The sequence below is a fragment of the Hevea brasiliensis genome, chromosome 9, assembly GCF_030052815.1.
Source record: "Hevea brasiliensis isolate MT/VB/25A 57/8 chromosome 9, ASM3005281v1, whole genome shotgun sequence".
Classification (NCBI taxonomy): Eukaryota; Viridiplantae; Streptophyta; class Magnoliopsida; order Malpighiales; family Euphorbiaceae; genus Hevea; species Hevea brasiliensis.
Genome location: NC_079501.1, coordinates 84,405,089 through 84,416,533, shown reverse-complemented (window position 1 = coordinate 84,416,533; position 11,445 = coordinate 84,405,089). Strand labels below are relative to the sequence as shown.

The window sequence follows — 11,445 nt, the reverse complement described above, 5'->3', positions numbered from 1 at the left end:
CTTTAGCCGACAATCTACCATCGCCTGATGACGTGATAACCAGTCCATACCCAATATCACATCGAACTCATGGAATGGTAGCTCAATCAAGTCAGCTAAAAACTCATACCCTTGTATCTTCAGAGGACAACCCTTGTAGACCTTTTTCACCATGACACTATGGCCTAAAGGGTTTGTGACTTGTATGTCCTCCTCTAGCTCCTCTACTTGTACCCTTTTATCAACTGGTGGTGTGATACACACATATGAATGTATGGAACCCGGATCAATCAATGCACATACTAGCAGGTCATAAAAAGAAAATGTACCTCTAATGACATCAGCTGGTTCTGGCTCATCTCGAGCTCTCATAGCATAAGCACATGGTGCTACCCTAGTCTCCTGCCTCTGCACTGTCTCTGTAGTAGGCCTCTGTGATGTACCAGCTGTATCAGGCCTCGCAGGTCTTCTACCCCTATGTGCTGCTGGGGCAGACCTCTCCATCTGAGGTGGAGCAGTGGGAGCACTAGTGTTCCTCTATGGACAATCCTTCAGGAAGTGATCCGTAGACCCACATCTGAAACATCCACCTGTCAACAATCTGCACTCTCCTCTGTGGGGTCTACCACAATGTACACAAGCAGGTGGTGGGGCTGATCCCCGTGTAGCTGCACCAGGTGAACTACCCACTGATGCACCAGATTGTCCTCCTCCTCTCCTTGGAGCAAACCGAGACTTCTGTTTCTTGCCCCGACCTTGAGTCTGACCCTTAGACTCCATGGGTCTCTTAGTACCTGTGTCTACTGAACCGGACTGACCAGACCTAGAACCCCTCTTTCATTACCTATCCTTTCTGGACTGCTCTTCATTTCTGACTCTCTCCACATTAAAGGCTAATGCTATCAACAGAGAGAAATCTGTGAAGTGGTGAGATGTCACTATCAACCTGATGTTGTCATTCAGTCCATCCTCAAATCTTCTGCATTTATCAACCTCTATCGGCATCAACTCCAATGCATATTCACTAAGTCTCACGAATTCTCACTCATATTCGGAGACTGTCAGCTACCTCTGTCTCAGTGCTAGGAATTCTCTCCTTCTGGCCTCCAAGTACACATGACTGATGTATTTCTTTCTGAATTCAGCTAGAAAGAAATCCCAGGTGATCTGTGCAGGCTGTACTACTCTAGATACTGTCACCCATCATCTATATGCATCCTCCTGTAGCAGTGACAGAGCACACTCCAACTGCTACTCTGGGGTGCAGTGTAACTACTGTAATACCCTTTCTGTCCTCTCCAGCCAATACTCTGCTGTGGCTGGATCATCATCCCTCTTACCTCTGAAGTCAATTGCCCCATACTTTTGCAGTCTCTCTAGTGGAGATATATGTATAGGTTGCGGCTGTGGGGGTAGAGGTGGCTGTACAGGTGGTGGTGGTGGTGGTGGCTGTGGCTGTGGCTGTGGAGGTAGAGGTGGCTGTGGTTGTGGCTGTGGCTGTGGAGGTGGAGGTGGCTGTGGCTAAGGAATGGCTCCGGCGAACTGACGGAACAGCTGTGTCATCTGTTCATAGAAGGCCTGCTGTGCCTTACTCACAGTACCTCGAGATGACTCTGCTCTACTACCACTTCTCCCTCGACTAGGAGCAGGTGCGTGACTCTCTACTTCCTCCTCTATCGGTCTCGGAGGTCTGTGCTTTGAAGGATCAGATGCCATCGATCCTATAAAATAGACAAAAGAAACAGATCTACATTAGTGTCACCTCGACTCTATTTAAAGGCCCATGCATGTGATGCAACTATTTCTTTCTATCTATCAAGGTCTAGGACTGCCTAAACCTCTACTCTAATACCACTAAATGTGACGCCCCTTACCCGTCTACTGTATAGCCGAGCAATAAGTGCCACATTCGGTGCCGGAGCACCCTATCTTGTTTTATCATATCTATTGTAAACTTTTAATATCTTTTAAAACATGTGTTCAATGTGCAGAATTTTTTTTTTTTAATTTCTGTGGAGACCCGGACAGAGCCTCCCCTGTTTTATTAGCATCTGTCGGGTTCCACTATCACCTGTTAACATATTCATAGTAATCTCACATATTTTCATATCATATTCTCTTTTATCATATCATTCACAACTATTTATGAGATCTCAAAGTGAAGTGTCATCTATTGCATTCATATAGAAATTCATAGATAATAAATTATAAGTTTTCATTTCAAGTCCAAAATGAAATACATCATAAACTAGTAATTACATCATGACTAAACATAATGAACCAAAATACTAGTCTATACATGGGCCCTACCAAAATACAAAAGACCGATGAGGTGACTCTGGACAATGGCAGATCTGATCAGAGCTCACGCTGCACTCTTGGTGGTGTCTTGCGATCATTGGACTGATCTCCAGTACCTACGCGATGGAAAACCAACGCGCTAAGCATAACGCTTAGTGGTGCATAATTTATAATAACAATAATTTAATAATTTGAAATAATATATGCAACTCATAATGTCTTGAACTTTTATATTTTTATTGCTCTTTGGAAACAATTAACATTATCGGGATCTTTTATGATTACTTATTGTATTTTAAGTCTTAATTAATTTTTACTAGTGCCCAAGAAACCTATAACAAATTTATAAAAGCTGCATGCACGGGTGTATACTGGTTAGACAGCCATATGTCTATCCAGAATACGTCTGTCAGGCACAAGGCCAGCTGTCGGGCACGAGACCCGCTGTCAGGCTTGTAAAGCCAGAAATAAAGCAGGCACAATGGCCGGTAAGTAGGCATATAGCCTGTAGAACAATCATACCCGACATATATTATCAGTTCATGATTTTCTCGGTACGCAGTACTGCTATCTGTAGTCCCTAATTGGTATACCAATTTATCCAAACTAAATAAATAAGTCTAGGTATACTATGGGCAATTAAACATTTTTTTAAATTAATTTAGCACTATTCACTATTACTATTTTCTAGTACTGTTCATTGGTATCATTAATTTCATATTAATAGGACATTAGTCCTAATTTACATATTCATATCATTTTTAATATTAAATTTTCCTTATGAGTATTTTAATTATCCTATATAGCATTTTTCCCATGAACCTTTCTTTAGGTTCATGTTGATGTGTTATCTTTATCTAGGAATTTGACTAGGTTAAGATGTCTATTTAGTCACACTTCCTTCATAACAATTGCTCCTCTATGTTTAACCTTGAATTTCAGCTTTTTAATCACTGAATTTGGAGTTATAGAACTCAAGTTATGGTCAAAATACCAAAGGAATAATATTTTGAGACAATTTCTGGGTTGGCAGTTTTAGTGACTAAATTTGTGCTACAATTTGATTTGGTTAAAGGCAAAACTGGGTTAAGTGGTCTTCATGAAAAGTGTAGCCCTATGTCTAAACATTCCATGGGTGAAATTTTAGGTTATTTGGACCAGTATAGAGAGAGTTATGACCAAATGAACACGTATTATTCATTTGGTCATTTTCTGGGTTGGCAGTTTCAGTGACCCAACTTGTGCTAACAATTTGAATTGGTTAAAGGCAAAACTGGGTTAAGTGGTCTTCATGAAAAGTGTATCCCTATGTCTATACTTTCCATTGGTAAAATTTTAGGTCATTTGGACTAGTATAGAGAGAGTTATGACCAAATGAACACGTACTGTCATTTGGTCATTTTCTGGGTTAGGTGCAGGGTAAATCCGGATTTAGGCAGTATTTAGGTCAAGTTTTGGACATAATTTGGGCATGGTTTCTTCATAGAATGTGGGCTATTTTGGGTCTAGTTTCACCCCCAATTGGCCTCATACCAATTGGGGTCACACAATTTCATTTATGGCCTAAAATGTATACTGCCCTCAACAAACACAACCTACAGAAAATAGCACTTCCAATAATTCATTTTTCCTCCAACTTTCTTGCTTCAATTTGACATTCAAGGCACTTCTAAATATCATCAACACATCTCAACAATCCCAATTGCATGGTATAATACAAAAATACCAAAGTTAGGCCAAACCCTAACTCACAATTTCAACCTCATAAAATCTCAATGTAAATCAACTTCTAATACTTATAATGCATCAACCAACATCATTAAATCACTTTATATACATCATAGTCATCAAAAACCATCACTCACCATGGGTACCAAAAATTCACTCCCCTCATAACTCACCTATTTCTTTTAGTTTCTTACAAATTTCACTTCATTTTAACCTTAACTCAAGGATTAATAAAGGAAGAAAGGAAGATTAGGCACTAACCTCTTGTGACCCACTTCAAACTTTAACCTTTCTTCTTCTTATGGGTATCTAAAGCTTCCTTATGGTGTGGGCTAAATTTTTTGTGAAGTGAGCTATGGGTTTTGGGGAGGAGAAAGCTTGGAAAATCAAGTTTTAAGAAGAACAAAAATGGAGGGAGAGAGCTCCCATGGTGGACGGTTCAAAGAGAGGGAGAGAGAGAGAAGAGAGTTGAGGAAGATGACTTGTGGTAGGTAGATTTTGTCTCTTGTGTCATACATATATGTATTTTTATTGTACTTTATTTTTTTATGTCATAAGCTTAGCTTCTTTTCTTTTCTTTTCTTTTCTTTTCTTTTTTTCTAATTCAAATTCATAAACTTGTAATTTTAACTTATGTTAATTATTTCATTCTCTAAATTTTAATTTGACATTTAGGTCAAAATTCACCTCAGGGGGTGAAATGACCAAAATGCCCTTCATGGTGCATATCGAGTTATTTTTATTATTTTTGTACCAAATAAATAAATTCTCTAAATTTTTCTTTATTTCCTCTAAATTTTTCCAATATTTTAATAACATTTATTCCTTTAATTTATGCCTCCTCACTATAGTTTAGGTGTAGTTCCACACATTTTAACTGTTCGAATAGACATTAGTTGTCGGAACAATAAAATATATGGACTACCTACGGTGAGGTCGTTACATTTCGTATATTTATATATTAAATTAATAATAAATCAGATTTAATTAAAATGTGTTAGGCACCTCATCTGTTTGAACTTACCTTAGAATAAGGATTTGTCTCCACTTATGTTTCTTAAAGCCTATCTTATTATGTCTTTATTGAGGTTCTTGGTCATACAATATGCAATTTTAAATTACACACTCTTATTGTCCATTTAAGTTTAATAGACCATAACATGCGCTTCTTGTAGCCCTAAATCATGCTTCGTTGCTATTCTAGAAGTTATTGCCATATTTAACTTATTTCCTATTTAGCATATTTCTAAGTCCATTTTCATGTCTCAGGTTTATTTGCATGTATTGAACACAAATCATGCATACCATATTTCAAACATGTTTTGCCTCTTTTAGTTACCACATTGTCCTAAGTTAGTGTTACTATTTTAATTTACATACATTAGGTGTAATCAAACGCAAAAGTAAACATCCATAGAAGGGAGGGATGAGAAACTAATTACATCCCTTTTATGCATGCAATTATAAATTGGAGGGGAAGAAAAGAATTACATGTCTCAAACTTTCCTAAAGTCTATTTCAAGGCCTAATACCCCGTGCAAGAGACCTTGAAGCTCCCATTTGTGTCATGGTTCATCACATATGCGCCTAGCGTTGCCCCATTAGTTTTGTGCCTCACTTGCCTTTTTTGGTGACTTGACTTACTTTATTTGGGGTGGAGTCAACTTACCATATTTAATAAATCACTTACCGTATTTATTTTTTATAAAATATAACTTATCAAATTTATTTGTGGAAAGAAAATATTACTTACCGTATCTCGAATTAATATAAAAGAGCAAGATGATGAAGGAAAGTAAATAAGCAAATAGGGAAAATAAAACAAAAGATAAATAATTAAATCCTATGTCATAGTTGGCTAGGGAATTTTCACATCATTTTTAAGTAGAAGGGGATAGAGTTGGCTTACCCATAAAAGGGAAGCCTCTCCTCAAGTTGTGTCAATATATGGCATAGCCAATATATGGGTCATGCTTTGGGCTCAACCGGTTATTATTATTATTATTTTTAATTCAATTTAATTTAAAAAATAAAATAAAATAAAATAAATTAATAATTAATTAAAAAAATAAAATATTTTAAAATATAAAATTACATTAAAAATTAAATTAAAGTAAAAAATAAAGTTAAAATAAAAAAAATAAAATTAAAAATATGAAAAAAATTACCTATATGGAATGGCATCGTTGGTAATTACCCATAGAATCATTTCGTAAGTAGTAATTTTTTATTTTTTTTAACATAATGATTCTATAAGTTTTTTTTTTCTTTTAATTTACCGATGAAACATACATCATCAATAATTACCAACAAATGTGTTATCGGTATTGGCATCATTAATTTCGTCATAGTCTATGATTTGCTCAAGAAAATATCAACTACAATACTAACAATTACCAACGGCATTGTCGGCCAATAAATTTATCGACAACATAAATAATGGTCAATAATTTTTACTTATGACCTAAATAGTAGTCATAAGTCATCGGTAATCTTGATTACTTATGAAAATCCCATTATTTCTGTAAGGAATTGTAGTAGCAATTAATTATTATACCTCAAAAAATTAATTAATAAGTGGTGCTATGTAGATAACTTGATCACTATAACGGGAATATGTGTCCCTTATTTTATGTTTGTCAATGTCATAAGTTTGTCAATATCCCTTATTTATTCTATTAGGAAGGCTTTCTTGCCGATCAAGTAGCCATCTCTAGAATCGGTCACTATTATAGCCTTTGCAGCCACGACAAAATATGATGGAGGTTGAACGAATCCCTTTTTTTTATTTCGACCAAAAAAATATCATTTATTATTATTATTATTATTATAAAATATTTTTGTGAAATATATTTTGTATGTATAAATTAATTTTCACAAAACAACAGAAGTTTAAATATTAAATAAAAGAGGCTCTTATACTTATATATATACACACATAGCAACCAAGCTAACACGAACCCTGAGGTTAGACAAAAAATCAAGAGATGGGGGAGAAGTCGTACAGAGGCCATGTCCTATTACTTCCATATCCAGGCCAAGGTCACATAAACCCAATGCTTCACTTCTCTCGACGCTTAATCTCCAAAGGTCTCAAAGTCACCTTAGTAAATTCCATTTTCATTTCCAACTCTATGAACTTCGGTTCCTCTATCGGCTCCGTTCACCTTGACGTCATCTCCGACGGTTTCGACAACGGTGGCTTCGCAGAAGCTGCCAGCATCGACGAGTATCTTGCCCAACTAAAAGCCGGCGGTTCAAGAACCCTAGCAGATCTCATCAAGAAATATAGTTGTTCCTCCAACCCTGCTGACTGTATAATTTATGAGCCTTTCTTGCCGTGGGCCTTGGATGTAGCCAAAGAGCATGGTCTGTATGCTGCTGCCTTTTTTACTCAGCCGTGTGCGGTTGATTTTATTTACTACAATATTCATCATAAGCTGTTGACGGTGCCGGTTTCTTCCACGCCGGTGTCTATTTCTGGGTTACCGTTGCTTGAGCTTAGGGACATGCCGTCGTTCCTTCATGTGCCTAAATCATATCCGGCTTACTTTGAGATGGTATTGAATCAATTTTCCAATACAGAGAAAGCTGATTACATCCTTATTAACACCTTCTACAAACTAGAGAAAGAGGTAACTTTTTTATCTTTTGTGATCCTTTCTCTCTCTTTCTCTTAGGTTCATAGTGTTGTCCCTTGCACATTGGTTTGACTTCAGGCCGTTTTGCAAAATATAAAATTTGTGCAAAAAATTATACCACATATCAAAATTGAGAAAAATATTTTTTGATAAACGATAAATTTTCTATGACTAAAATTATACTGTAATTTTTTATAATTAAAATTTAATAATTAATTAAAAAATTAATCATATTATTTTAAAATAAATAAATGTCACATATTAAAAAATTTTAAATAAAATAAGTCTTTAAATATATTTTATATTTATTTTTTATTTATGAAAGATTTGAATAATTTTTTAATTTTTAAATTAATTTCTTTTCTATTATTAATAGGTGAACTCTATTTTATATTTGTCCTTATTTTTTTATGAAAAGTAAAAATTGAAATTTTTAAAAATATTATATTTTAATTTTGTTATAGCTAATATTAATATTATAACCTTTTCAAATTATGGTTTGGATGGAAAAATTCCTGGGTAGATTTGGTTGATAGTGAACTATATATATGGGTGATTAATTTTCTTACTTTATAGCACTATGTTTAATGTATAGGTGGTGGATGTGATGTCAAAAGTTTGTCCAGTGCTGACAATTGGGCCAACAGTTCCATCAATATACTTGGACAAGAGGATAGAAGATGATGATGATTATGGGCTCGATCTCTATTCATTAGACGCCTCAACTTCCCTCAACTGGATCAGCACCAAGCCACCAAGGTCAGTTGTTTATGTGGCCTTTGGAAGCATGGCTGATCTAAGCGACAAGCAAATGGAGGAACTTGCATGGGGTTTAAAGAGAACCAATTTCAACTACTTGTGGGTCGTTAGGACTTCTGAGCAAGCAAAACTACCTAAAGGTTTTATGCAAGATTTGGGAGATAAAGGCTTGCTTGTGAACTGGAGTCCTCAGGTGAAACTTCTACGAAATGAGGCAATGGGGTCCTTTTTTACCCATTGTGGTTGGAACTCAACAATTGAGGCCTTGAGCTTGGGTGTGCCAATGGTGGCAATGCCTCAATGGACTGACCAACCACCCAATGCTAAGCTTGTTGAAGATGTTTGGAAGGTGGGAATTAGAGTGAAGGTTAATGAGGAGGGAATAGTGACTAGAGAAGAAATTGAGTATTGCATAAATGAAGTAATGGTGGGAGAAAGGAGAAAAGAGATGAGAAGAAATTGTGAAAAATGGAGGAAGTTGGCTGTGGAGGCTATTAGTGAAGGTGGAACTTCTGATAAAAACATTGATGAATTTGTGTCTAAATTAACTAGCTCTACACGTCATTGAATTAAAAAGATTGTATTGGAAAAATATTTAATCTTATTTTGTCTTGTTTGATTTAATTTAAGTTTGAGTCCCAGTTCCTTAGGCTATGTTTATATGGTGTAATTAAAATTATAATGTAATCACGATTACATTGTATATTTGATTATATTGTTTAGTGATACTAAAAAAATTTGACGTAATGGAATGACAATTATATAATGTAATTAATTATATTTAAAGTAACGTAACAGTCATTATATACAAAAATAAAAGTAATTATGATTACTTATTTTGATTTTTTTATTTATTATCATTACTATCACCACTACATTACTCGACCACCACTGTTATTACACCACCACCACCACACACTACAAAAAAAGTGAGTATAGGGGACACATAAAATTGTCCCCAAAACTATGAATAATCGTCCATAAAGGTATAGGGGACGATTAGGAGACGACATTAATTGTCCCCACCTGTTGTCCTCTTGACCTCCATACCCCATTCTACAGGACGACAAATCATAGTGTCGTCCCTGAAAAATGAGACAATAGTTATCCCTAATATGGGGACAATAGTCGTCCCTAATATGGGGATGACAATCATAGTCGTCCCCCTATATGGGGATGAATGTCATCCCCATTGTCCAAACTTAAGGGGGACCATAATCATCTCCTATAAAAGGGGGATGACGCTCATCCCTAGTTTTGGATCAAACTCAAGGGGGACCATAATCGTCCCCCTATCAAAAGGGGATGACATTCGTCCCTATTTAAAGGGGACAATACTTGTCCCCAATTATGGAGACCATAGTCATCCCTTACTATTAAAGGGACAACAGTCATCTCTTACTATTAAAAGGACAACAGTCGTCCCCTGATAAAAATTGAAAAGGGATCATTTTCGTCCTCATATCCTGATATTTTGTCCCCTATAAAGTTCCTTTTAATATTGGAATATTATATATATAATTGTTAAAAAATTGATATTTGTAAATTTCATATTTAATTCAAAACAACTATATGATAAAATTAATATTCAACAAGAAAACACAACATAAGTTTTAAAGTATGATATAACAATAACTTTTAAGTGAACATAGCTAGTATGCAAAATAAACTTAAATCTACCTACTTTTATTCCTAGTTTGTTCATACTTGATAATATTCAAAATAAAACTCCTATGATGATAGTAGTCTTCAAACTCTAATTCAACTTCATTGCTAGTATGCAAGCCTTCATCACTCGATCTGTTAATCCTACAATAGATTTAAATAAAAGGTTATTCAAAAAGTAGTTTTTCCAATTAATGAAATTAAATATATCTAAAAAGTACTTACTATTGTCATTATCCTGACTTTCTGATGATTTATATCCTATCACACTCTCAAATCTTTTAAAAAACTCCAAATTGCACTCTTCTTGTTCCTTGAGTCAAGCATTTAGTTGTGCTATCTCATTATTGCATTGTTCTTGTTTCTTCAAATGAGCATTCAATCTTGCTACCTCATCTCTCAATTCATTTAATTCCTCATTTCTAGAACGACATGCCATTCCTCTAGTGCTTGCTTTGTATCCTAATCCTTTACTGTGACACCCCTTACCCGTCTATAGTGTAGCCGAGCAAGATATGCCACGCAGTATACCAGAACACCCTATTTTAATTCAATCATTTTTATTCTTCCTAATTTATTTTTTTCATAGTTATGAAGTACAATTTGTGAAATATAATTCATTTCAGTCATTTATTGAAATCATAAATTTATTTGAGGTTCTGCAAATTTTATTGAAAATCCGGTAGAGTGCCGGCTAAAAATGGATAAAACAGTCTTCGGAACCTGTGAAAAGCACTTTCAAAATTTTCAATCATTCCCAAACTTCACTTCATCAACAAAATCCCAATATTTCTCATATATACTCCCATTCTCATTCATTCATTTCATATGAAATTCATATAAAAGTCATAAATAAATATTCACTTGTTCATTCATAAACACAATTTTCATAATTTACATCAATACTAAAATACATTACATAAGTCTTAATTACACATGAGAAAATAAAAGTTAATTACAAAATACCAAAATAAAACCTAGTGTCCTACCAATGCACTGATGATGGTGAGGTGACACGGACACTATGCAGAGCTGCAGAAGATCTCACCCAGTCGGTGGTCTATTGGGCTCTCAGTCGGTCTCTCCAGAACCTATGCATGGCAAAAAGCAACGCGCTAAGCAATAATGCTTAGTGGTGCCAATAACAAAATAAAAAGAAATAACAGAAAATAAATATGCAATGCATGTTCTGATGTTTTATGCAGACCATTTTCCGATCATTATTGGTAATCTTATTTATTATGTACTTGTTATATTCATAATTTCATTAAAGTTATCCACTTTCATTTTTGGTTGCCCAAGTAACCTATACTGGACGATTGACCGATAAACGGTAAACCGCACCGTATCAAGTACCTCGTCATCACACCAT

The 11,445-nt window shown here is 35.1% G+C and overlaps 1 protein-coding gene across 1 annotated transcript; it reads left to right on the top strand.

Annotated features, from left to right (window-relative positions):
• The first annotated feature begins 6,921 nt into the window (after window positions 1-6,921).
• LOC110643124 (UDP-glycosyltransferase 74F2) lies at window positions 6,922-9,032 on the top strand. Its single transcript, XM_021795377.2, has 2 exons — window positions 6,922-7,643; window positions 8,245-9,032. The coding sequence occupies exons 1-2, from the start codon at window positions 6,996-6,998 to the stop codon at window positions 8,974-8,976; spliced, it is 1,380 nt and encodes a 459-aa protein (XP_021651069.2). The 5' UTR covers window positions 6,922-6,995; the 3' UTR covers window positions 8,977-9,032.
• Window positions 9,033-11,445: the final 2,413 nt, after the last annotated feature.